The sequence below is a fragment of the Magallana gigas genome, chromosome 3, assembly GCF_963853765.1.
Source record: "Magallana gigas chromosome 3, xbMagGiga1.1, whole genome shotgun sequence".
Taxonomy (NCBI): Eukaryota; Metazoa; Mollusca; class Bivalvia; order Ostreida; family Ostreidae; genus Magallana; species Magallana gigas.
This window is the reverse complement of record NC_088855.1, coordinates 34960773-34987817: the sequence shown is the minus strand read 5'-3', so window position 1 is coordinate 34987817 and position 27045 is coordinate 34960773. Positions and strand designations below refer to the sequence as shown.

The window sequence follows — 27045 nt, the reverse complement described above, 5'->3', positions numbered from 1 at the left end:
TAGTCTTATTATGTTAAAATGAAAATGTGGTTTCTTCAATTCTTGGTGAACACCGATTTCTGTGGATTTTGATGTCACTGAAGTGCAATGTCCATTAACGTAATGTTTTGCTGTTATTTTCACTAAATCCACCAATATTGATGCCCTCAAATGTAGATAAAACTATCTAATTTGAATAATTTTGTAAATGTTTTTTAGCATCCTGGTCTCCTAGTGAGAATTGGGCCAGTAAATGGTTTTTCGCAAATTGAAAAAAACCTCTACAAATTAAATTGATTCAGGAATGATTGCTTTTTAAACCTTTTTTTAAGTCAATGTAGACTACACTGTTTCCACTGATATAGAGTGTTTATATCATGGGAAAAATATTCATTAGATTTTTACTTCTCACATGGATTCATACTAAAAGATCTTATATTATATTAGCTGTTGCATTCAATCATTTGACTGTTAATGTTTTAAAAAATCAACGCAAAACAGCTTGACACCATCCATAAATATGACACGGATATTCTAATAAATTGTAAAAGCAGTGAAGTGGCTAACACTGCTCAATAACCAATAACATTTACTTTTAAAATTAAATTACAAACTTTATTAACCTTTCAATACAAATTTCATACATAATTTAAATGCAGAGAGAGAGAGAGAGAGAGAGAGAGAGAGAGAGAGAGAGAGAGAGAGAGAGAGAGAGAGAGAGAGAGAGAGAGAGATTGTTGACATTGATTCTAATAATGTATCATATTAAAATGAAAACATCAAAATCTAAAGTTTTGTTTCGCTAATGAACTTAGATTGCACATTATCCAGATTCGATAAGTGACAAGGTGACACGTCCTTCTCTTCCTCTTTGAAGAGATTCAACAGACACTCTGGCTCTAATTCAAAGTCCAAATCCTTTTTTGCATGATTGATATGCAAAGATTCGTAAACTGGCTTTGAACACGGTGGTATAATATCAGAATTGCAACCTGAGTCATAGACATTTACTGTCGATGACTGATTCCTTAGGACGAGAATATCGTAACTCACTCTGTTAGACTGTTCATATATGTTCCTTTCAGTATGGAGAGGATTGTTACTTGAAGTTCCTCTATAATCAGTGTAATCGTAGTCAGAATATATGTTCGTGTCTTCAGCTCTAATTTCGTTGGATTGCAACTGATTTAATAATTTACCTAAAATAAAAGATAAAAGTACGTTAAAACAAATAGCAGTAAGAAAAAATTGATACTAGTAAGATATCTCTAAGACAGAATACTTCTAAGTTTGTTAAATTTCTTTGATAAGTTTGTTAAATTCATTTGATGGTATAAAAATCAAATCTTATCCATGAAACAGCACCGATTGACAATTTTACTTCTATGTTTTTTACTAGATGTAATGAAATTTCGTTTAACTTACTATATTTACGCTTGTAGTAGCACTTGCTTACTCTGAAACAAACACAAAATCATGATGGATGTGTATTTAGATTGCATGAAAGAAATCTAAGCAAAAGTTGTATTATCAGTATCAGCTCATTTCCTAAGTCAAGGATGAATATTTTGAAGAATAAAAACTTTTTATTCTACGAAGAAAGACATATAAATATTTGCATTCACAACCTACCTGATTAAAATACAAACAAACATTGTACAAAAGACAATGACAATAACAGATGAAACAACCAGGGACATTGTTAGGTTCATTAAAAGATTTCCACCTAACAGTTGATTTGATGATGTTTCGTATACACCTTCTTTATATGGAGAAACAGAAGAAGATTCAACTGAGAGTCCATCTGTTAAAATAAAGAAGAAACAGAACAATTCCTTACTTGCTTTTTTATGTAAAAATGTTAGTCCTTCTTTCCGACTATAGTCTGTTCATATGTACTTAATTTTGATAGCTTAGTATATTTATTGCATATCCAGAATTTGGAAGCTACGTTGTTTAACGAATAAGATATGTGAAATTTACTTTATATTTAAGATAGAATTATGTTATATTAATTAGCGGTCTTAATGTATGAAGACGAATAATAATTACAAAGCATAAACTGAATAAATAATCGATTGTTTTTCACAATAAAGTTGCAATTTTCTACAGTAACAATGCTTTTACTTTGTTCATTTACCTGTAGGCTCTGTTGAAACACTACTGTTCCTGTTCTTTGTACAATTTGTCACGTGATCACAGAATTCCTCATCAGAGCAGTTACAACTATAGTAACATCCCTGTCCATATGTATTATCTGGACAAGATTTAGAACAATTACAACCGTAACGACCTGACTCGCATGCTAAAATGAAAATAAATGTTTAGATATAAATGAACAGGTTGTAGAAGTTACTTCAAAAGCTTCAGCGTCAAATATTTATTTACCAATTTTTTTAAAACTATTCATTTGATAGCACGGATAAGATTATGTAAGCATTGCTTACGTTCACATCTCTGAGGTCCTATTATAAAGTTGGCTTGGCACGAATGTGGCCTAAGTAACAATAGAAATGGTACACCAATGTATTATATGGATTATTATTAGCTTGCAAAAACGTGAATAACGCGGGGTATTATGTTTCTTCTGCAATGTCACCACCTTTATATCCTGCATAAATCACCAAAGAACGCATTTTATTGTTTAAATAATACAATCCCACGACATTGTTGGCGTTCAAAGTTAAGAAACACCTAACAACTTCAATATATTTAAACAATTATTTGAAATTTGGATTAACAAGATCATCACAACTCATTTAAGCATTGAATCATCATTTAATCATCATTTATTTTCAAAATATAGACTCATATTTGCAGCGAAGTGTGCAAACATATTGAGTTGAATATTCAACGTTTGTGACCTCATGATAAAAATCGTCATTTTAATCTTTGAGTGCCCTGTCTGCGTTATGGTGCTTAAATTGAAGTAGCTTCGAATTCCTCACACTTTGCATGCAAAAATATTTGGAATGTAATTACCTTACATGTTGAGAAATAACGATATCAATAAATATTTTAATATTCTCTGGTTAAAAAGTCTGCCATGATATTTTTTCAATCACGTAATAATGGTAGTCTATGCATTACATCTATGACCAAAAAGTTTTGACAAACAAAGATTGAGAATATTCACGATTACATTGTGACTAAATTACACTGAATTATTAGGCTTAAGAAAAAAAGTATATAGCTTTATGCTAACTCATTAAAATTTTTTTTTTGCTTGCCTTATAAATAAAACAAATATATGAACCATTTAAATTTAATCAAAATTGTATGATTAAGTGTTTAGATTTTTGTAGGGTTGGTTGACAGCCTGATTTCACCTTCAGATCAGTCTTCACACAAGGATTCAAATCAGCCTCTGACACATTGATGGCGTCACATTCGTTGTTAGTTTTTCCTTTTATGCTGTACATTGGTGTAGTAGGACTCTTATCCCTCTCTTCCACGTCGTCATAGTTTACATCTGCATAAGATCTTGCAGACCTGTCACTTATTGTTAGATACGAACAAACATCTTTGTTTTCTTCATCAGTCCCAGATGCACGTACATTTTCTGTAGATTTTGCATCTAGAATTTAAAACACATATCACATTTAAAAAAAATATATAACACAAAATAAACCTATTAAATTATATGTTTAAAACATTTTATTATTTCATTTGATTATAAGCAAGCTAATTTAAATTCATTTTTTTTTACCTGTTTCAAGGGAAACTTCGTCTGATTTCCGTCTACAGAAAAAATCAGTTTATTTAATCATTATTATTGTACTATGCTGGAGATATCAATGAATACGTGCAGTGGTTGTGATATTACATCTTCGTGCATCAGTCTTTCAGTTTATAGTTTTATTTTGTTGTAAACATATGTATAAGTTACTCGTGATAATTTAGTTATTACCTGTATAAGACACAAAAGCAAAACATGTTGAATATAACACCTAGCACCAGTAGTGTGGCTATGGTAATTCCAACAACTCTCAGCAATTGATATGCATCACCCTTTGCATATGGAATAGTTAAATTATTCCTCCTAACGTTCAGCGGGTATTGCGTAGTGTAAGGCAACTCTGTAATAAAACATTACATCATAATGATTTCATTAAGACAACATCGCCCATACAATAATGATTAGTTTTGAGTCTAATTATAAGATGAGAATTAATTATGATACTGATTATTTTGTAAATGATTGAATTTTTTTCTAGAGCTGTCAGATATAAATGATTATAAATGTAATATTTGGAAATACATGTACATAAAAAATATGATATATTTATAAAAATATTTCTTTGCTTTACATAGTGCGGTTCAAATGTATCTGAGCTTGCATAAAAATCATGATGTAACACTAAACTTACATGTACATCTTCCTGTTTTGTAGATCCAAAACATGTTTTATTTTTAAAATAAAATAAAATGATATCTTCTTTTGGTAATAATATGATATTTTTAATACAACATACGCAATTGCTTGATTTGTATTTTGAAGGAAAAATCGGCTTGTATTATACCAGTCCATTGTCATATATAAACATTTTTAAATACTAGCAAATGCAGTTAATTATATAAGTTTGTGCTTTACTGAAAATCTATTCAACCGAGTTTTAAAATTTATTCGGAAAATATATCTTGCTATCTATAGTTTTGCTGGCATTGATACAGTTTACAAACATTGCAGATCAATTTAAGTCCAACCTTTTATATCAGTCGCCTTTAGAAAAAGTTTAGACAGGGGAAGTGAAATTTTTAGAACACAGTATTACCTTTTGTTTGGTTAATTGTACTACCGTTGATTGTGCAACCTTCTACGGGATCGCAATATTCATCTGCAGAACAGTTACAAACATGGTAACATCCCTGACCATAGGTATTATCTAAGCACCGTACAGAACAGTTAGAGCCATAACTACCAGGTGCGCAAGCTGAAATTATTTTATTGGTATCTAAATAAATGCCTCTGCATTCGATTGGGTTAAATTTTTAAATAGTCAAATAGTTAAATAATTAAAACTTACGTTCGCAGCCCTGAGATCCTATCATAAAGTTGGCTTGACAGGAATTTGGCCTGTTTGAGATCACGAAGAGTGAAACAGAGCAGACATGTATTGCATGTTTGTTTTAAGCTTCCTATAACTTTTAATCTTTCAAACTTATCGTAGATGATTAGAGCAAAATTAATTTTATACGCAATGTTAGAATATGAACAGGTGCCTATTCTGGAGAGAGAAAAAAACCCCTAACGCACGTCATTTTTCCTCGATAGTTTGTGTTTAAATGAAACACATCAAAAGATGATTATAATAGTGACTTATTTATTATGAGTTTGTCTTATACACCTAAGTTACGCATCTACATGAAAAACACCTACCAATCATTTACATGACATCCTTCAAGGATACTCCACGTGCATATAACGATAATCACTAATACACTTTTTCAATTAATCATTTCTGCTGTTTGCTATAAATATTAAATGACTTTTTTACAAGTCTACTTTAGGCCTGTTTAACAATTTCAGTTCCATCAGAGCATTTTGAACAGATCATTTAGCATATGTCATTTGAAATAAACAGGAATTTCCGCTTTCAAGAATGTTACATTTTTTTTCTGGAGATTTCACATGTTACAGAGTTACAAAGTGTTAAACAAAGCACCATGGTATATACATGTAATATTGTTGAAAATTTAATTGTGGATGATTTGTCCGTGTAAGAGCAGTTTTCCATCAAAACCGAATCATTTGTATCTTCCATATTTATCCTATATTTTTTCTCTGTATCATACTCCATTGCATGCACAAATGTATGTTTTGGGTCTTTCTTAACTTTTTTCATAAAAAAGATACCCAACATATCCTTTAAAATCCTTTTAAAATATACAAGTAGGCAGACATCGTTTGTTTAAACAATCTTGTATGTATATTATTGAGCCAAGCCCTTTTGTATACTAAACAACTTAAATCGAATTGACAAACTAACGAAGTCGATACAAATCATCGATACGATTAATTTTGAATAGCCATACTGTTTGATGTATATACATGAACAATTTCTGCTGCTATTTAAACGCAAGTGTTTGTTTTTTTTATTTTCATATTTTTATATATTTATGTTTTAACTTTAAAAAGACCAAAACATTGCAATTCAGACAAGGTCGTCTTGAAGTGGTGACATTTCAATGATTTTACAATGCTTTTTTAATAAGATCGATGTACATTCATAATTAATTCTTTGACATAACATTACAACGCACAAGTACATGTCAAGTAGAATATCATGGATGGTAGCGTTGCCATTTGTCGACGAAAAGTCCAATCAAATTTTCTTTTTCAAAGATGTGCAATTTCACTAAGCTATTTTATATAAACATATAGATTTTTATATAAACGTGATGAAAAAGTTTAATTTTTTCTGCATGTAACATTTCAAAGATTCCATTGGGTAATTTTTTCATAAAAATTGAATCCTTTCAATTATCAAAAGTGTACTGAATTTGAACATAAAACTGGTTATTAAAATTTTTCTGTACACTTTGTGATTACTTGAATTTTTCATCATCACTCCACTGGTGTCACAGCAGGTGACTGACAGCAGTGTGATACCGATATCTTACTGGTATCACTTTCATTACTTCTATTTTCTTCTTTTTTCTGTGGAGGAATAAGGGAGGACTTGTTTTCCTTACGACCTTGTGATCCTCTTCTTATTCATTGTGTAGTGAAACTAGTAAAGAGGGACTACTTTTTTCCTCCTCCGACTCGTCATAATGGACGCTGCATACAATTTAACCGATCTTTCACTGATATTAAGATAGGAATGAACTTCGATGTTTTCGTCATTGGTTCCAAGTTCAAGTACTCTTCCAGTTGATTTCAAATTTGGATTGACTTCAATAGTTTAACATGTTAATCATATAAACATATTCGTTGAGATTATTTTATTGGACATTGAAATAAAACGATATGTTTGCTATTATTTATCTTGTTATAAAACTTACATATGTAATAATTTCACTAATGAACGAAAAAGTTCTACATAGTCTATTGCTTGGCCAAGAGATATTCATCCTGATCTGCGTCTGCATAAAAAGGCGTCTTTAAATACTCAATCATACAATGGTATTGCAGTCATAAATGAATATGCTGGAGTGTTTGACAATCAAGATAAATACTTAAATGTTATGTTGGAAAAAGAAATTGCGATTAAGCTGCTGAAAGTACATCTTTAATTTATAAAGATAATTGGTAAGTATAAAGTACTGTAAATTTTGTTGTTTTGTGAAAAGTAAAAAATCAATATTTACGTTGGATACAATATTTGTACAACCACAACTCATAATATTTTTTTTAATCACTTGTACATGCATTGAAATAGGAAACAAACTACATTGGAAAGAACACCAATTGACAGAAGGCGTGTTTGTCTCATCTATTGTATTTGCTATTGTACTTTTAAAAAATTATACTGATTAATTTTTATAGATGGATAATTTTTTTCTAAAATACTTACCTTTTATTATATCTGTAGTCCTAGTATTGTTGGAACAACCAGAGTTCGTCGCTATAACAATCACAACCATGGTACGTGTGTAGCACCCCTGACTGTATGTACCAATGGGGCACGGTTCTGAACAATTACAGCTGTAACACTCTGACTCACAGGGTCTAATGTGAGATAGATAGATAGATAGATAGATAGATAGATAGATAGATAGATAGATAGATAGATAGATGAGAGAGAGAGATATTTTATTACCTACATGATTTTTATATATTCGATTCACAAACTAACTCACGTTCATATCTGTGGGGACCTATTCTTAAATTGGTTTGACATGAGTGCGGCCTAGAAGAAGTTTTTGAACATTATGATAAAAAAAGTGATCTGTATTATAAATATTTAGTCTCTTCTAAAAAAAATTGTATCTTGTTCGCATGTATTGTTATAATCAAAATTAAAAAATAATTCCTCAACCCCGATATGCAAAGAAGTGCGTATATATTATTTTTAATACTTATAAATGCCCGCATTGATCACTCATTTACAATTGCTTAAAGTTTGAGTTAAAATCAATTTTACTGTATGCTTACACAGTAACCCGTATTTTTGGCATGCAGTGGTAGACCCAAGCCGCACTACATACTTCTGCATGCATTAAATATACTGCGTAAACTTACCAGGCATTAACAAGGCACCCTCCATCGTTATGTTGCAGAGCTATCATAAGAATAAAGATATTATATGACGTCATTATAACGATAGAACGATATAAAATATAGATATATGTGGATGAAATTGTAATCGAAGAATCCACTCATTTTCAAAAAATCGTCACCAAAAAGAATACCCTTTGCAAATAACGAGCTTATTCATTCAAAGAACTGGATTGGATTCTACAGAAACAATTATAATCATAAACTCTTATTTCGAAGATTTTTTTTTCCGACATAAGTCACAAAAATATAATTATAAGCCAAAGATAAGCATGTTCTTTGATCTATCACTGTCCATAAGAAAGTTCATACGTGTCAGCCATTTTAAACTGAGGAAGAGATCGATTCGAGTCAAACAAGATTTAATATATGTATTGCTTAAATGTTACTAAAAAAGTGTTTTACTAAAATGTCCAACAGATTGTCACTAACATTTAGAATAAAAAAAATTTCAATACTTAAATCAAAGTATGGTCATTTTGATGATTCAGCTTGTTCGCTCTGAAAACTTAATTCTGCGGATTTTAATAGTTACTGTAGCAGTAGGCTTATAGTATTATTTAAATGGTCGAGCACATTGCATACAGCAAAAAATGATCAGAGCACATGATATTTTTGTAATTGTCCAACTTTTATTCACAATAGCATAAATACAAACTCAATGTATCATTTTGACATATATATGTATATATCTACCTATACAAATCACCGATTACGGCGGCGTAAAATTTGTATTTTGCACATAATAATCAAAAGGAGTAAAACTTTCAATATAATAATGATTTTTAATTACATATATGCATTACACTCAATTTAAGGCACATAAAATTTAAAATTAAGATTAAAGTTGTCTTTTCTGGTAGAAAAATGAATAGGGATTCTATATAACGTCTTTAACAAAAAGAGCATAACCTAGGTATTCATATGAATAGAGGGAGAAAAACTCTTAATATCTTAATATTCTAATTTAGCGATTCCTTTGGCTTATCCTTTATCAAAGTTGAACACTGTCAATTTTGACCAGTGTACCTAATTTGAAACTCAGGCTGGCTGGATATTCGAAATTTTCTGAACACTTTGTGACTTCTTGAAAATCTTCATAATCACTAGATCGTTGACTATCCGATTTGGTTTCCTCGGCTGTTGTCATAACAGGAGTCAAATATTCCTGTGATATCTTACTGGTATCACTTTTAATGCTTGCATCCTCTTCTTTTTTGCTGTGAAAGGATAAGGAAGGAATTGTTTTACTTTCGATGCTTAAGTCCTCTTTTTCACTGTGTAGTGATAAGGAAGGACTACTTTTTTTGTCCTCTGCCTCGTCGTAATGGACAGCTGCATACATTCTGACTGATCTATCACTGATAGTGAGATACGAATGAACATCGATGTCCTCTTCATTAGTTCCTAGTTCAAGTACCCCATCAGTTGATTTTGCATCTGTGGTGTCATTCATATATTAACAAATTTTTTTTTTATATTTATACTAAAACAAATTGGTTTAATTGCAAAAAAACTGCATCCTTACATGCTTATATGTCATAGCTAGTTAAGAGTGTTTCGGCGGTATTGATAGTACATGTCATTTCAGAATTGTAATAAGGCCCGCCTCGTCAGGAATTCACCTTATGCATAAATCAATTAATCTCTTTGAACTTCAGTTGGTTTTAATTTGGATCGTATGATTAGATCACCAATATTTTTGTGTTTACTGTATGCAACCATAGGAGGTTTTATGAATAATTTTTTGCATTCTTCGTCATGTTTTATGTTATCCCAGTATTTCATAAGTCGTTTCCATAACCCTTTAATACATTGGTTAAATTTGGACACCAAAACGTTTGGTACAGCCTTTTTAGTGTTTTTCTTCTTTTCTTTATTGTGGAGATCCATTCTATTTGCAGAAAGAGTTTCTTGCATAATAAGTTCAATTTCTGATTGTTTGAAACCTCTTTTTTCGCGATGGGTTTAGAAAACTTTGAAAATATTAAGTAATACAGCTTGATCACTAGTATTTCTCATGCTGTACCATGAGCACTTTGTCTGTACAGGTATTGGACGCTGTTAGTAGGTTTAATATATGAGCGAATGTCTAATCGCTGGCTATCTGAGAACCTTGTTCCTTTGTATATGGTCGTGTCTAAGAAATTGACACTGCTGTGAGATAATTCATAAGAAAATCTCAGATGTTATCTATGTCAAAAAATTCTATAATTTCAAGTGGGCTTCCATTAAATAGAATAAAGCCGTCATCTCTATATCTGTTGTGATAATAAGTTTGTCGGCATGTTGAAATTTTAGATATTACATCATTAGTGATGTCTTTCATACGTATATCTGTAATTTCTGGTGACGGGCGTGCCCCCATCGCCGTGCATAAATTTGTTTGTAATGTTTTCCGTTAAACTCGAAAAAATTATTTTCAAGCATGCATCTCAGAAAAAAAGATTAGATCAGAACTGCAAGGTCGAGGTAATTCTAGACTAGAATTGTCTGATAAATATGCTTTCTCGACAGAATGAAGTAATTCATCAAATTCCATGTTGGTGTACATGCTGGTCACGTCATAAGTAACCAAGTTGACATTTTCAGGTACAATCAGAGATACGATTTTTAGTATAAATCAGACGTGTCATTGATGTAAGAATTCTGTTTCTGAACAATGGGCACAAGGAAATGATCACAGTTAGTGACCTAAATTTTCCGTTGGGGTGCCTTATTGAGAGATAATTGGCCGACCAGGTGGAATTTTTCAGAGACTGCATTGGCCTTTTAAAAGTGCAAACGCTTGTTTGTTTATTTTTTGTATTTTAAGGGAGCAAATACAGACTCCAACATTTCAAACATCTTCGCTAGCCAAGGGTTTTCGGTCCACTTTGCTCCCCATAAACCTTGGCGGATTTCATTACGAAAACTCGGTGATGTGGTGGCGCTATCTAGCGAGCAACTTGAGTTGCGCCACCTGCACATTTACATTTTAATCGAATTAAACAACGGATTATACACACACTACGGCATTAATACAACTTAAAAAGATGTTGACTACCGAATGTCGGATAATAAATAACGATGATATTAAATATGAATTAAGTTATAACCTAGGGAAAGCACGGAATGTTTTATTCATAGTGTTTTGTAAAGGACCGGGAGTGAGAAAGTCGCCGATTTATATATGAAAGTTTTCATGCCACAAAACCAGGTATCGCTGTCGTGAATATTGGGGACCAAAGAAATTAAATAAAACAAACCTCATTGAACTTTTAAAAGCAATAACCATAAGCAGGAACGTATATACTAACGGGATAGGCAACTTTGACATCGCCATGTTTACTTCCCATGCTGATCACGCGAGCCTTGACAAGTTTGTAGAACTATGTTCAATCCCAGTAAAATATATAGGTTTTTAAAGCGATCTGGATAGACCATCGTTTGAGAAGCACTGTACACGAGAACTTGTGTCTCAACATATTACAAGCACCGAATGTTTTACCAAAGATCACACATGTGTTTTCTTTAAAATTTTATATTTACAAGCACTGCGATTGGATCAGCTACTCGGAGCTGCAGCCAATCATAAAGCGGAGCTTATCACCGAGTTTTCGTAATGAAATCCGCCAAGGGTTTACGGGGAGCAAAGTGGACCGAAAACCCTTGGCTAGCGAAGATGCATTTCAAATTGACATACATTTTTATTTGTGTTTAAAAACCGATAGGTTTCCTTGTCTAAAGTTTTGTTTTTATACATCTCAAATCTTTAGATTGAATGCTCTGATGTAGAGCTTCTAAATCAGGTTTTTCAATCTGGACATAATAGGCAGAATCAGTTGTCTCATACCTTCTGAGATATATTGATCTCTGTCCATTACAACAATAGTGTTGCTTTTGTCTGCCTTCTTAATTACAATCCCAAGATTATTTGTTAAAGAGATGTTTCCCTCTCATGTTTAGTGAGATTGTCTTCAAAACGTTCGATTGGCATTGATACGTGAAATGAGATGTGCATTCTGAAATGACATGTGCTATTAATACCGCCAAAACACTCTTAACTAGCTATGACATATAAGCAATTGACCAAATGCGTCATTAAGAGTGTCGGGTTCTAATAAGTTTAAGACATGTCTGGATGTTAGGATGCCGTCGTTTTTTTGCAAAAAGAATAAATGCGCACCAATTAAATAACAATAAAATACAATCATAAATATAATACAGTAACCACTATAAACCAACTATTATTTGCTAGCGAGAAACTTTCGCGAGAATTTCGGGAGCCAAAGATTTAACATTGATTGTTTTATATATATATCAGAGCATAGTCTTGGTTGCAAAACGAGGCACCCAGAATAAGTAATTGACACTTTTAAATCGTTAAAATAAAATCGTTCCAAATAAAAGTTGGTTTACAGCAGTTTTACTCTATTTTTTTCTTTTTTAAAAAGATGTACGCAGTTATTAGAGATATAATTTTTAATCTTTATAAAAAAGTGAACAAAAGTATTCAATTTAGTGCAGACATTTTTTGCACATTAAATTTCTACTCTTTGAGAATGCAACATTCTGCAGCTATATTACTGGTGTGGTTTGAATATCATCACTTATACTTACGATATTTACGCTTGTAAACCCGTTTGCTTACTCTAGAATGTTAGGAAAATACACATTTAAATCAATTTAATAAAAAAAAAATTCACATTTGGTTAACAAAAATAACGAATATATTCTAAAACCATGATAAATCGTTTATAAAGAACAGCATGATATTTACAACAGCTGTAACTTTGTACAAACGCTATAATGAATAAAGTTTACCTGATGAGAATACAGGAACATATCGTGCTGAAGACGACGACGGTCATAATGGACACGATAAAAGACGTGGTGAGGCTCTGTAGGGGAGTAACCCCGGACTTCGTGTGTACATTGTGTTGTCTAAAATCTAAAAGCTTCTCTATTTGTTATATTATGCTTGCTTGTTAAACGTTAAATGTTTAAATATTAATATTATACACAAGTTGTCTATACTCAAGCCATTACTAAATACAACTCTCATGTAGCATATCATCATAGTTGTACCATAGAGAATAGACTACACAAATAAGGCCTATAAGAAAATTTGTGTTTAGGGTAACGCTGATGAAAAAATTCGGTTAGGTAGGTTAGGGATTTTTTCGTTTATTTTATCATATTTTTTCTGCATGAATCCTAAGAATGATTGTTTGTATCATATTTAAAAACGATTTTTTTTATATAAATAATATAAAAATTACAAATAATATAAAAATTACAATCGGATAAAAACAGACATCTAAAAATGGTAGGATCGGGGCATTTCTGTAGGTTATGCCGGGTTACCCTAAACACACAACCTTTTTAGGCCTAACCTTCAAACGCTTGAAGACAGACTGAATTGATGGTGTTATCCGCTTAATTATAGATTAATTATCTTATCAATACTTTCAACATTTTTAAACGTAACGCTTCATATTCACATAAACCACAATCTTATTAGTGCTAGACTTATGCACAAGTAGTTTACCGCTTTCAAACCTTGCTTATAAAACTTGCTTTCAAATGACAACCCGAATGATATATCAAGGGGAATACACATGATAAGCATTGTTATTGTATGCGAATGATACTGTACTATTAGCTGAAACCTCAAGAAGGATAACAAATTTGAATCGATTAAGTCATAGTTTTACCAAAGAATGGCACCGTTCTGCCTGTTTAGAAAGAAAAATGTCATATTTAGCAATGTTTGTAAACTGACACTAAAGAAATCCAATGTAAGCATGCTTATCATTTGTAAGATTGAACTATGTTCAGTAACCCTTCTTAAGAACTTGTAACAGTTTTGATCAACAAATGCTTAATATTTAAGCATTTTTATTTCTTTTAATAATGTTTCGCATTATGATAACATAAAATAGATAAGTTTATTTACAATACCCGTGTCAGTCAAAACACGATAATTATAGAATAAATACTCTAAGAAGACTCATGTTTGATTCAAATTTGGAAAGAGGTAGATATAACTAGATTTCAAAGCAACAGATAAAGTGCACCTTTTGTGGTATGTGATAGAATCAGATTTTAATTAAATGCCGAAACTATGAAACTTTGAAAAATAATTACTTCAATATTTATATGAAGTTAAAACATGAAATTATGCAACCTTGGAAAAGATAAAATGTGCAAGCAAAAGATAGAAAGCTTTTTAATGACCCGATGCCTTGTCGTCAAATGATGGACAACACAAAAAGGTGGATATGGAAGGCTAACAATTTTGAAACATAAGAATATATTATTCTTTAATATTTGACATCTAGCAGGCAAACTGAAAAACTTATAGCATGATAGAGTCTACAATTGCCTCGTAAAATTCAACGTGGGTTAAAATCTTTTCTCTGGTAAATTAAATGAACTGCAATCTACTGTATTTGAGATTATTTGTCACAATTGATAAATTTTAGCAATCGCTTTAGACCAAGATGAAGAAAATTTTACTTCTTTTTCTATGTTTTTGTCATGATAATAAGCAATTTTATATTATGTTCATTAGCTTTTCATTTTCTTTGAATAATCATACCGGGAGATCGAACTTAATAAGTGAATTATGTAAGATTTTTTATTCAAAATATTTTTTTGGATTAAAAAAGAAAAGTTCTTTATGTGGGATTTTTAGCTAATGATGAAAAAAAAATGATGACCCATTTGTCACGTTACGCTGTGTTATATCCTTAAGGTAAGGCATAAAATCTCAAATACCTCAATTATGAATTTGATGAACAGTGTAAGAATTCATAAAAGTGAGTATAAATATTTAGATTAACTTCACATTTAACAATAGGCCTTCTTTATCTGAATTGCAGCAATGATAGATCTCGAGTGATTTATTAATACGTGCACATGATAACTTCGTTGTTTTAAAACTTTTAAAATTAAAATAAGCAGTTTACGTTCTAATTGAAATTTTCATATTTAACGCGTTATAGGCATGTTTAGAACTGGAAGTTTATTTGGAACGATATTCAACTACTTAACAAAGTCGAAAAACAACAATTATTTTTATTTATTTTTTATTGCCTGGATTTCGCAATAATTATATTTACTTTATTTACCTGTCATTATATCTGTAGTTGTATTTTTGTTTGTACAACCTACTACTGGATCACAGAATTGTTCATCAGAACAATCACAAACATGGTAACATCCCTGACCGTATCTACCATCGGGACACGGTTCTGAGCAGTTACAGCCGTAACTACCCGACTCACAGGCTGAAATGTCAAATAAATATATATTTATAGATCGATACCTACATGATTGTATACCCAAAAAAATCGATTTGTAAAGTTAACTATCTTACGTTCACATCTTTGGGGTCCTATTCTAAAGTTGGCTTGACATGAGTGTGGCCTAGAGAACAATAATGTAAGATTCAATTAATGCGGATGCTATCTTTCAGTGTGTTTTAAAGAAACAATAATAAATCAATTCAGTCCTTATATTATATGAATTCACATTTACTGGGTTTGTAATAGTTCATTTAATGATATTATATAAACTATTTTGATTCAAAATATGTTTTCCTTGTTGCATACTAATTCAATTACAGTCCATTTAAAATATTGTTTTACGTTGAGTTTAAACTCTAAAACCACAAGCAAGATTTTTGACAAGGACTTTTAACGTTGAACGAACATTCCTATAAAAGTTTTATACAATCTAAAAATGATTTGTTTCAATAAAACTCCAATATGAATAGAAAATACAAAGCGATACTTTTTTGGATTCATTAGAAATTATTATATAAAGCACAAATTTATATGTGTTATAGTATTAATTTTTTTCATCGGCACATGAGTCTTAGATGCAGTAAATACGAGTACAATTAGATATACTTACCAATTGTTTACATGACATCCTCCATTGATATCACATACATGTAGAGAAAGAACAGCCAGTATGCTAACGCGAACACTCATATTCTAGTCACAATAAAAGTTAATCAAGGTGAACTCATATCTTGAGGTAAACTTAAACTCTTTAAATTCCTAACAGTAATATTCACTTCATATCGACTGCTTAATAACAGCTAATCATGATTAAAATTTCTGCGAATTGCCGGCGTCATTTATTCCGGAATTTCCCTCTTCATATTTGACGGTGTTGAAAATAGCAGACAATAATTGCAATGAATAATAAATCATGCACATACATATTGTATTTTTTAGAATTACAAAATAAACGGGACCTAGCAGAATCCATCTATACCCTCCATAATCTTACAGGATTGGTGCTGTTTGATTTGAAAAAGTTTGTATGAGAGCTGTATGAGAGCTGCTTAACTGTAGTACAGGATGAGTATTAACTTTCAATTATGAGAGAAAACACACATGCATCCTCTTTGTTTTTATCCCATGAGACAAATTTGACTTTACTAGAAAAAAAATTCTTTTCGCTATACAGAATGACAAACGTACGTAATATGTATTAAATGAACTGTCCTTTAACACGAGAATGGAATTATACTGTTGAGATAAAAATGTGGTTTCTTCAATTATTGTTGAACACCAATTTTTGTGGATTTATATGTCAGTGCTCATGTTCACTGAAGTGCAATATCCATTTACGTAATGTTTTGCAGTTATTTTCACTAAATCCACCAACACTGATGCCCACAAAGGTAGATAAAACAATCGAATTTGAATAATTTTGTAAATGTTTATTATCATCCTGGTCTCCAGTTAAGTGGGCCAGTAAATGTTTTTTCGCAAAATAAAAAAAAACTCTACCAATTGATTGAGGAATGATTGCTTTTTAAACTATTTTTTTTTTATTAATTTAGACTGCATTGTTCCCACTGATGTAGAGTGATTATATCATGGGGAAAATATTCATTAGATTTTTACTTCTCACATGGATTTATACTAAATGATCTAATATTATATTAGCTGTTGCATTCAACCATTTAACTGTTAATGTTTTAAAAGCTCAATACAAAACAGCTTGACACCATCCATAAATATGACACGGATATTCTAATTAATTGTCAAAGCAGTGAAGTGGCTAACACTGCTCAATAACCAATAAAATTTACTTTTAAAATTAACTTACAAACTTTATTAGCCTTTCAATACAAAATTGATTTCATACATAAGTTAAATGCCTATTGAGAGAGAGAGAGAGAGAGAGAGAGAGAGAGAGAGAGAGAGAGAGAGAGAGAGAGAGAGAGAGAGATTGTTGACATTGATTTTAATAATGTATCATATTAAAATGAAAACATCAAAATCTAAAGTTTTGTTTCACTAATGAACTCAGATTGCACATTATCCAGATTTGATAAGTGACAAGGTGACGCGTCCTTCTCTTCCTCTTTGAAGAGATTCAACAGACACTCTGGCTCTAACTCAAAATCCAAATCCTTTTTTGCTGGATTGATAGGCAAAGATTCGTAAACTGGCTTTGAACACGGTGGTATAATATCAGAATTGCAATCTGTGTCATATATATTTACTATCGATGACTGATTCCTTAGGACGAGAATATCGTAACTCGCTCTGTTAGACTGTTCATATATGTTCCTTTCAGTATGGAGAGGATTGCTACTCGGAGTTCCTCTATAATCAGTGTAATCGTAGTCAGAATATATGTTCGTGTCTTCAGCTCTAATTTCGTTGGATTGCAACTGATTTAATAATTTACCTAAAATAAAAGATAAAAGTACGTTAAAACAAGTAGCAGTAAGAAAAAATTGATACTAGTAAGATATCTCTAAGACAGAATACTTCTAAGTTTGTTAAATTTCTTTGATAAGTTTGTTAAATTCATTTGATGGTATAAAAATCAAATCTTATCCATGAAACAGCACCGATTGACAATTTTACTTCTATGTTTTTTTACTAGATGTAATGAAATTACGTTTAACTTACTATATTTACGCTTGTAGTAGCATTTGCTTACTCTGAAACAAACACAAAATCATGATGGATGTGTATTTAGATTGCATGAAAGAAATCTAAGCAAAAGTTGTATTATCAGTATCAGCTCATTTCCTAAGTCAAGGATGAATATTTTGAAGAATAAAAACTTTTTATTCTACAAAGAAAGACATATAAAGATTTGCATTCACAACCTACCTGATTAAAATACAAACAAACATTGTACAAAAGACAATGACAATAACAGATGAAACAACCAGGGACATTGTTAGGTTCATTAAAAGATTTCCACCTAACAGTTGATTTGATGATGTTTCGTATACACCTTCTTTATATGGAGAAACAGAAGAAGATTCAACTGAGAGTCCATCTGTTAAAATAAAGAAGAAACAGAACAATTCCTTACTTGCTTTTTTATGTATTAATGTTTAGTCCTTCTTTCCGACTATAGTCTGTTCATATGTACTTAATTTTGATAGCTTAGTATATTTATTGCATATCCAGAATTTGGAAGCTACGTTGTTTAACGAATAAGATATGTGAAATTTACTTTATATTTAATATAGAATTATGTTATATTAATTAGCGGTCTTAATGTATGAAGACGAATAATAATTACAAAGCATAAACTGTAGGTGAATAAATAATCGATTGTTTTTCACAATAAAGTTGCAATTTTCTACAGTAACAATGCTTTTACTTTGTTCATTTACCTGTAGGCTCTGTTGAAACATTACTGTTCCTGTTCTTTGTACAACCCGTCACGTGATCACAGAATTCCTCATCAGAGCAGTTACAACTATAGTAATATCCCTTTCCATATGTATTATCTGGACAAGATTTAGAACAATTACAACCGTAACGACCTGACTCGCATGCTAAAATGAAAATAAATGTTTAGATATAAATGAACAGGTTGTAGAAGTTACTTCAAAAGCTTCAGCGTCAAATATTTATTTACCAATTTTTTAAAACTATTCATTTGATAGCACGGAAAAGATTATGTAAACATTGCTTACGTTCACATCTCTGAGGTCCTATTATAAAGTTGGCTTGGCACGAATGTGGCCTAAGTAACAATAGAAATGGTACACCAATGTATTATATGGATTATTATTAGCTTGCAAAAACGTGAATATAATTTGAAATGTTTGTTTTCTCTCTGTGTATCTCTCTTTCTCCCTCTGGGTGTGTCTATGAGTATATAAACGGATGTAAATGGTTTCGTTGTAATCAATTTCTTCCTTAAAGTAAGATGGAAGTGTTTTTCCAGGAAAGCTCTTCATTTCAGCAGTTTATTACAAAAAGAACATATTAATTCGTTCAAATTGTAAATAAAATGCCTAAAACATACAACAGAATGAGTTAAATCCAAAATATTTAAAACGTAAATCAAACCACAGAAATACATTTTTATTTTTAAACAGTATATATTAGAATAGGAACAGAAATCTCCAAGATTCATAAGATTAAGTTTTGATGGAAAAGACGTACGTTTTCTATTCCTTTGACATAATTATTGATGGAATGTTAGAAAAGAAATAAAACCAAGGAAGATCTTTCATTTTTATTTGATAGATTACCATAAATGATTGATTTTAGGACAATGATAGTTATTCAAATAAAATGATATAATAACATATTGAGTTTATTTTGGTGTTTGAATAAGCTTAACACTTCAATTACCCATATGTTTTTGCATGAACTTGAGTAATTGTTTATCTGATACAAATATTGCTTATATGAAATAAAGAGCTCGATCGTCATGATTATTTTACGCTAGAAGACAAACTGTAATTATTGATTTTTTATACTAAATAATAGTTTAAAGCTAATGAAATCACATATTTAAATTTTAAGTATATCTAATGTTTAATTTATAAAATTGATATAAATAATGACCACCCAGCGTCCTTAACTGTTACATGCGTTATCATTGTGTACTTATAAGAGTACTGACCAGTCGTTCACATGGCATCCCCCATCATTGCTAAGCACAGGTACTAGAAATACAGTCAAAACACAACCGTAGATCATCATATCTTACAAACGGTAAGATCCTCTGTAACTTATAGGTAAATCTTGTGATTTTCTAAGGTCCAACGTTCATTCAACATGAGAAAACTTGTTAATAAAAGTTAAATGTTTAATTGATCGGTGAAACTCGATCCGCGAACAAAATTGACTTCGACCGGAACTTCCTTTTTCCATCATGATTTAAAAACAAAAGTCACGTGATAATAACAGTATTTTCAATTTACTACATTTGGTACTTATAAAACACTCAGAGATATGATCGGTGTTTGGTTCTATTCCTAATTTAACAATAAAAAGGAAAAGATTAATTCAGACATTCAAAACATATTAAAGTGCTCATCATAAAAATGTAGGATTAGGGCATATGTAGGCAGTTACTCTAATTAGTCTAAAATGAATTTAATTAAAACAATATTGTTAATTTTGAAGTAAAAGTTAGATTTTTAACCGGGTTTTCCAAAGGAAAATGCAGTCATTGAAGAGCTAAAAATGGTGGACGGGCGGTTGACAAAAGGGTCCCCCTATTATACGGATAACTCCTACAGTTTCAAGATGCATATTACTTGGATTTTGATTTTATGAAAAAATACCAGCTGTTGAACTTTGTCATTTTCTTGCAGAATATTGCATACATGGTTCCTCCTATTGTACGGATACCTCCTCCTACAGTTTTCAAGATATGAATTGTTCTTTTGCAAATCAATTGTACATATATCAGATAGGTGCATATTACTTGGATTTTGATTTTTGGCATTTGATGAAAAAATTATCAGCTAGTGTATATTAATTTAGGGTTGATAAATGATTATAGATACTGTTCACACAAAAGACAACCCGGTTTGCTGACACATTGACAGCTTTTGTCTTGTTTTTAAATAAACAACAGAAATAGCCTTGTTATTCCATTACCTGAACAGGATAAACATAAATGTAAAAACAAACAGGAATATAATTATATACCCTAATAATAATTAAATAATGCGAAAACGATAAACAAGAGAACAAACTGTATTTACATACATTTACATCTATCGATATGATTCCTTCTATTTCTTACGGAAACTTATTGTAATTCATAGCTCTGTAGAAACTGACAGTTCTGAAATCTAAAGGCCCCGTTTATTGATTGGTCGAAACCTACAGCAACTAAAAAAAATCCCGAACTGCACAAAATAATCCTGATAATGTCAGACTCGAGTTCCCATGGGATACGATTAGCTAGGCTTTTTCTTTTAGCTAAGGTAGTTACAAAAAGTATGTACAATTACTTACTTTTTACAATCAGTTTTTTAATTTGTTAAAAGAAAGATGTAAATATAAACAATAAAATGCTTTCTTTGATGATTCATGTGGATTATAAAGGTAGCGATCAATACAAAAACATTATATAATCCGCTATATAACGCGGGGTATTATGTTTCTTCTGCAATGTCACCACCTTTATATCCTGCAGGAATCACCAAAGAACGCATTTTATTGTTTAAATAATACAATCCCATGACATTGTTGGCGTTCAAAGTTAAGAAACACCCAACAACTTCAATATATTTTAACAATTATTTGAAATTTGGATTAACAAGATCATCACAACTCATTTAAGCATTGAATCATCATTTAATCATCATCTATTTTCAAAATATAGACTCATATTTGCAGCGAAGTGTGCAAACATATTGAGTTGAATATTCAACGTTTGTGACCTCATGATAAAAATCGTCATTTTAATCTTTGAGTGCCCTGTCTGCGTTATGGTGCTTAAATTGAAGTAGCTTCGAATTCCTCACACTTTGCATGCAAAAATATTTGGAATGTAATTACCTTACATGTGTGTGAAATAACGATATCAATAGATATTTTAATATTCTCTGGTTAAAAAGTCTGCCATGATATTTTTTCAATCACGTAATAATGGTAGTCTATGCATTACATCTATGACCAAAAAGTTTTGACAAACAAAGATTGAGAATATTCATGATTACATTGTGACTAAATTACACTGAATTATTAGGCTTAAGAAAAAAAGTATATAGCTTTATGCTAACTCATTAAAAATTTTTTTTTGCTTGCCTTATAAATAAAACAAATATATGAACCATTTAAATTTAATCAAAATTGTATGATTAAGTGTTTAGATTTTTGTAGCGTTGGTTGACAGCCTGATTTCACCTTCAGATCAGTCTTCACACAAGGATTCAAATCAGCCTCTGACACATTGATGGCGTCACATTCGTTGTTAGTTTTTCCTTTTATGCTGCACATTGGTGTAGTAGGACTCTCATCCCTCTCTTCGATGTTGTCATAGTTTACGTCTGCATAAGATCTTGCAAACCTGTCACTTATTGTTAGATACGAACAAACATCTTTGTTTTCTTCATCAGTCCCAGATGCACGTACATTTTCTGTAGATTTTGCATCTAGAATTTAAAACACATATCACATTTAAAAAAATATATATAACACAAAATAAACCTATTAAATTATATGTTTAAAACATTTTATTATTTCATTTGATTATTAGCAATCTAATTTAAATTCATTTTTTTTTACCTGTTTCAAGGGAAACTTCGTCTGATTTCCGTCTACAGAAAAAATCAGTTTATTTAATCATTATTATTGTACTATGCTGGAGATATCAATGAAAACGTACAGTGGTTGTGATATTACATCTTCGTGCATCAGTCTTTCTGTTTATAGTTTTATTTTGTTGTAAACATATGTATAAGTTACTCGTGATAATTTAGTTATTACCTGTATTAGACACAAAAGGAAAACATGTTGAATATAACACCTAGCACCAGTAGTGTGGCTATGGTAATTCCAACAACTCTCAGCAATTCATATGCATCACCCTTTGCATATGGAATAGTTAAATTATTCCTCCTAACGTTCAGCGGGTATTGCGTAGTGTAAGGCAACTCTGTAATAAAACATTACATCATAATGATTTCATTAAGACAACATCGCCCATACAATAATGATTAGTTTTGAGTCTAATTATAAGATGACAATTAATTATGATACTAATTATTTTGTAAATGATTGAATTTTTTTCTAGAGCTGTCAGATATAAATGATTATAAATGTAATATTTGGAAATACATGTACATAAAAAATATGATATATTTATAAAAATATTTTTTTGCTTTACATAGTGCGGTTCAAATGTATCTGAGCTTGCATAAAAATCATGATGTAACACTAAACTTACATGTACATCTTCCTGTTTTGTAGATCCAAAACATGTTTTATTTTTAAAATAAAATAAAATGATATCTTCTTTTGGTAATAATATGATATTTTTAATACAACATACGCATTTGCTTGATTTGTATTTGGAAGGAAAAATCGGCTGGTATTATACCAGTCCATTGTCATATATAAACATTTTTAAATACTAGCAAATGCATTTAATTATACAAGTTTGTGCTTTACTGAAAATCTATTCAACCGAGTTTTAAAATTTATTCGGTAAAAATATCTTGTTATCTATAGTTTTGCTGGCATTGATACCGTTTACAAACATTGCAGATCAATTTAAATCCAATATTTTATATCAGTCGCCTTTAGAAAAAGTTTAAACAGAGGAAGTGAAATCTTTAGAACACAGTATTACCTTTTGTTTGGTTAATTGTACTTTTGTTGAATGTGCAACCTTCTACGGGATCGCAATATCCATCTGCAGAACAGTTACAAACATGGTAACATGCCTGACCATAGGTATTATCTAAGCACCGCACAGAACAGTTACAGCCATAACTACCAGTTGTGCATGCTGAAATTATTTTCTTGGTATCTAAATAAATGTCTCTAAACTGCATTCGATTGGGTTAAATTTTTAAATAGTCAAATAATTTAAACTTACGTTCACAGCCCTGAGATCCTATAATAAAGTTAGCTTGACAGGAATTTGGCCTGTTTGAGATCACAACGAGTGAAACAGAGCAGACATATATTGTATATTAGTTTTAAGCTTACTATAACTTTTAATCTTTCAAACTTATCTTAGATGATTAGAGCAAAATTAATTTTATATGCAATGTTAGAATATGAACAGGTGCCTATTCTGGAGAGAAAAAAACATCAACGCAGGTCAATGAAACACATCAAAAGATGATTATAATAGTGACTTATTTATTATGAGTTTGTCTTATACACTAAGTTACGTATCTACATGAAAAACACCTACCAATCATTTACATGACATCCTTCATGGATATTCCACGTGCATATAACAACACTCACTAATACACTTTTACAATTTAACATTTCTGCTGTTTGCTGTAAATTTTAAATTGACCTTTTATATAAGTCTACTTTAGGCTTGTTTAACAATTTCAGTTCCATCAGAATATTCTGAACAGATCATTTAGCATATGTCATTTGAAATAAACAGGAATTTCCGCTTTCAAGAATGTTACATTTAAATTAAACAAAATTATATTTCTCCTGGAGATTTCACATGTTACAGAGTTTTAGAAAAGTGGTGTTAAACAAGGCACCATGGTATATAATATTGTTGAAAATTTAATTGTGGATGATTTGTCGGTGTAAGAGCAGTTTTCCATCAACACCGAATCATGTGTATCTTCTATATTTATCTTCTATATATTTTTTCTCTGTATCATATTTGACTCCATTGCATGCACAAATGTATGTTTTGGGTCTTTCTTAACTTTTTCTTTTCATAAAAAAGATACCCAATATATCCTTTAAAATCCTTTTAAAGTATACAAGTAGGCAGACATCGTTTGTTTAAAAAATCTTACATGTATATTATGGATAATTGAGCCAAGCTCTTAAGTATATTGAACAACTTAAATTGAGTTGACAAACTAACGAAGTCGAGACAAATCATCGATACGATTAATTTTGAATAACCGTACTGTTTGATTTACATACATGAACAATTTCTGCTGCTATTTAAACGCGAGTGTTTGTTGTTTTTATTTTCATATTTTAATTTATTTATGTTTTAACTTTAAAAAGACCAAAACATTGCAACTCAGACAAGGTCGTCTTAAAGTTGTGACATTTCAATGATTTTACAATGGATTATTTTTTAATCAGATCGATGTATATTTATAATTAATTCTTTGACATCACATTACAACGCACAAATACAAGTAAAATAGCATGGACGGTAGCATTGCCATTTGTCGACGAAGAGTCGATTAAATGTTCGTTTTAAAGATTTGCGATTTCACTAAACTATTTTATACAATGTGATTGATTACATCAGTTATGGGAGTTATGGATTATTTAGTTGTAAAATATTATGGCATAAAGAATCAAATATTCATAATTTTATGATTAATTTTATAAACTTATTAATTATTGTTATATAATCATCTATTGTCATTTTCCTGATTATTTCAAACCAAATTTGGTTAAATAATAAAGTCACAAAAGTGGCAGAGTGCAACATACCTATTTGTTATGTGATGTTTTACTGTACAAAGATGAAGGGCTCAGGTGGTTCAATTTCGAGCAGATAGAGGTTAATTATATCATGAATATGCGTGGAATAATGCTATATGCAGTAATGGTCTATTTCGAACATTATCAATTATGAATAATATAGCATTGAATGATTTATTTTTGACGTCGTCGTGTCAATAACTGCCGTCAGGTGAGCTGACAAATTGAATAACGCGCGTTGAATAACGACGAGCATGAAAATATAAGCCTTGAAAAATAACTCTTAAAATTTTGTTTTTAATAAGAATGTCAACCTTTTTGTTGAATAACTGTAAAACATGATGTTTTGACAATATTTATAAAATATATTTTTCCACCGATAACATAGAAATCACTGTTTGAGAACTACTTATGTAAATTACCTGTAAATTCATACGCAGTTAATAGGTGTTGCATTTAAAGGCATTTAAACATCACGGAATTTATGGAAAAACATATTAGAATGTAAATATAGACTTTTATATAAAAATGATGAAAAAGTTTGTTCTGCATGTAACATTTCAAAGATTCCATTGGCTAGTGTTTTCATAAAAATTGAATCCTTTCAATTATCAAAAGTGTACTGAATTTGAACCTAAAACTGGTTATTAAAATTTTTCTGTACACTTTGTGATTACTTGAATATTTCATCATCACTCGACTGGTGTCACAGCAGGTGACTGACAGCAGTGTAATACCGATATCTTACTAGTATGACTTTTAATACTTCTATTTTCTTCTTTTTTCTGTGGAGGAATAAGGAAGGGCTTGTTTTCCTTTCGATCTTGTGGTCCTCTTCTTATTCATTGTGTAGTGATACGGACGGACTACTTTTTCCCTTCTCCGCCTCGTCATAATGGACGCTGCATACAATATGACCGATCTTTCACTAATAGTAAAATAGGCATGAACTTCGATGTTTTTGTCATTGGTTCCATGTTAAAGTACTCTTCCAGTTGATTTCAAATTTGGGTTGACTTAAATGTATACGTTGATATTATTTTATTGAACTTTAAATTAAAACGATTTGTTTGCTATCATTTATCTTGTTATAATACTTACATATGCAATAACTTCACTAATGAACGAAAAAGTTTTACATAGTCTACAGCTTGTCCAAGCGATATTGATGAAGCGATGTTGATCCTGATCTGCGTCTGCATAAAAGAAATCTTTAAATACTCAATCATACAATGGTATTGCAGTCATAAATGAATATGCTGGAGTGTTTGACAATAAAGATAAGAATTTTAATACTTAAATGTTATGTTGGAACAAGAAATTGCGATTAGGCTGCTGAAAGTACATCTTCAATTTATAAAGATAAATGGTAAGTATAAAGTACTGTAAATTTTGTTGTTTTGTGAAAAGTAAAAAATCAATATTTACGTTGGATACAATATTTGT

General features: G+C 30.8%; 4 protein-coding genes and 1 long non-coding RNA gene across 5 annotated transcripts in view; all 5 read right to left on the bottom strand.

Annotated features, from left to right (window-relative positions):
* The window catches only part of LOC105322468 (protein draper), a 41508-nt gene extending 25166 nt beyond the window's left edge, over positions 1-16342 (bottom strand). Inside the window, exons 1-2 of the mRNA XM_066079433.1 lie at positions 16109-16342; positions 15570-15619 (exon numbers count right to left, since the gene is read on the bottom strand). Of these exons, the coding sequence (XP_065935505.1) occupies positions 15570-15619; positions 16109-16188 (130 nt within the window). The 5' untranslated portion in view covers positions 16189-16342. The remainder of the gene's footprint in view (positions 1-15569; positions 15620-16108) is intronic.
* On the bottom strand, positions 655-2506 carry LOC136273831 (uncharacterized). The gene is made up of 5 exons (XM_066079435.1): positions 2427-2506; positions 2120-2284; positions 1612-1783; positions 1405-1436; positions 655-1178 (listed from the first exon to the last, which is right to left on the bottom strand). Exons 3-5 carry the CDS (start codon positions 1689-1691, stop codon positions 766-768), a joined length of 525 nt encoding a protein of 174 aa, XP_065935507.1. The 5' UTR covers positions 1692-1783; positions 2120-2284; positions 2427-2506; the 3' UTR covers positions 655-765.
* On the bottom strand, positions 3200-4054 carry LOC136273374 (uncharacterized). Its single transcript, XR_010711566.1, has 3 exons — positions 3890-4054; positions 3689-3720; positions 3200-3556 (listed from the first exon to the last, which is right to left on the bottom strand). It is a non-coding gene; the product is annotated as an uncharacterized lncRNA (long non-coding RNA).
* Positions 8925-13132, bottom strand: LOC136269647 (uncharacterized). Its single transcript, XM_066079436.1, has 3 exons — positions 13010-13132; positions 12806-12837; positions 8925-9643 (listed from the first exon to the last, which is right to left on the bottom strand). Exons 1-3 carry the CDS (start codon positions 13054-13056, stop codon positions 9198-9200), a joined length of 525 nt encoding a protein of 174 aa, XP_065935508.1. The 5' UTR covers positions 13057-13132; the 3' UTR covers positions 8925-9197.
* Positions 16343-17224: 882 nt separating the features above from the next.
* Positions 17225-20330, bottom strand: LOC109617924 (protein draper-like). The gene is made up of 6 exons (XM_066079434.1): positions 20105-20330; positions 19164-19213; positions 18858-19022; positions 18343-18514; positions 18136-18167; positions 17225-17908 (listed from the first exon to the last, which is right to left on the bottom strand). The coding sequence occupies exons 1-6, from the start codon at positions 20182-20184 to the stop codon at positions 17496-17498; spliced, it is 912 nt and encodes a 303-aa protein (XP_065935506.1). The 5' UTR covers positions 20185-20330; the 3' UTR covers positions 17225-17495.
* Positions 20331-27045: the final 6715 nt, after the last annotated feature.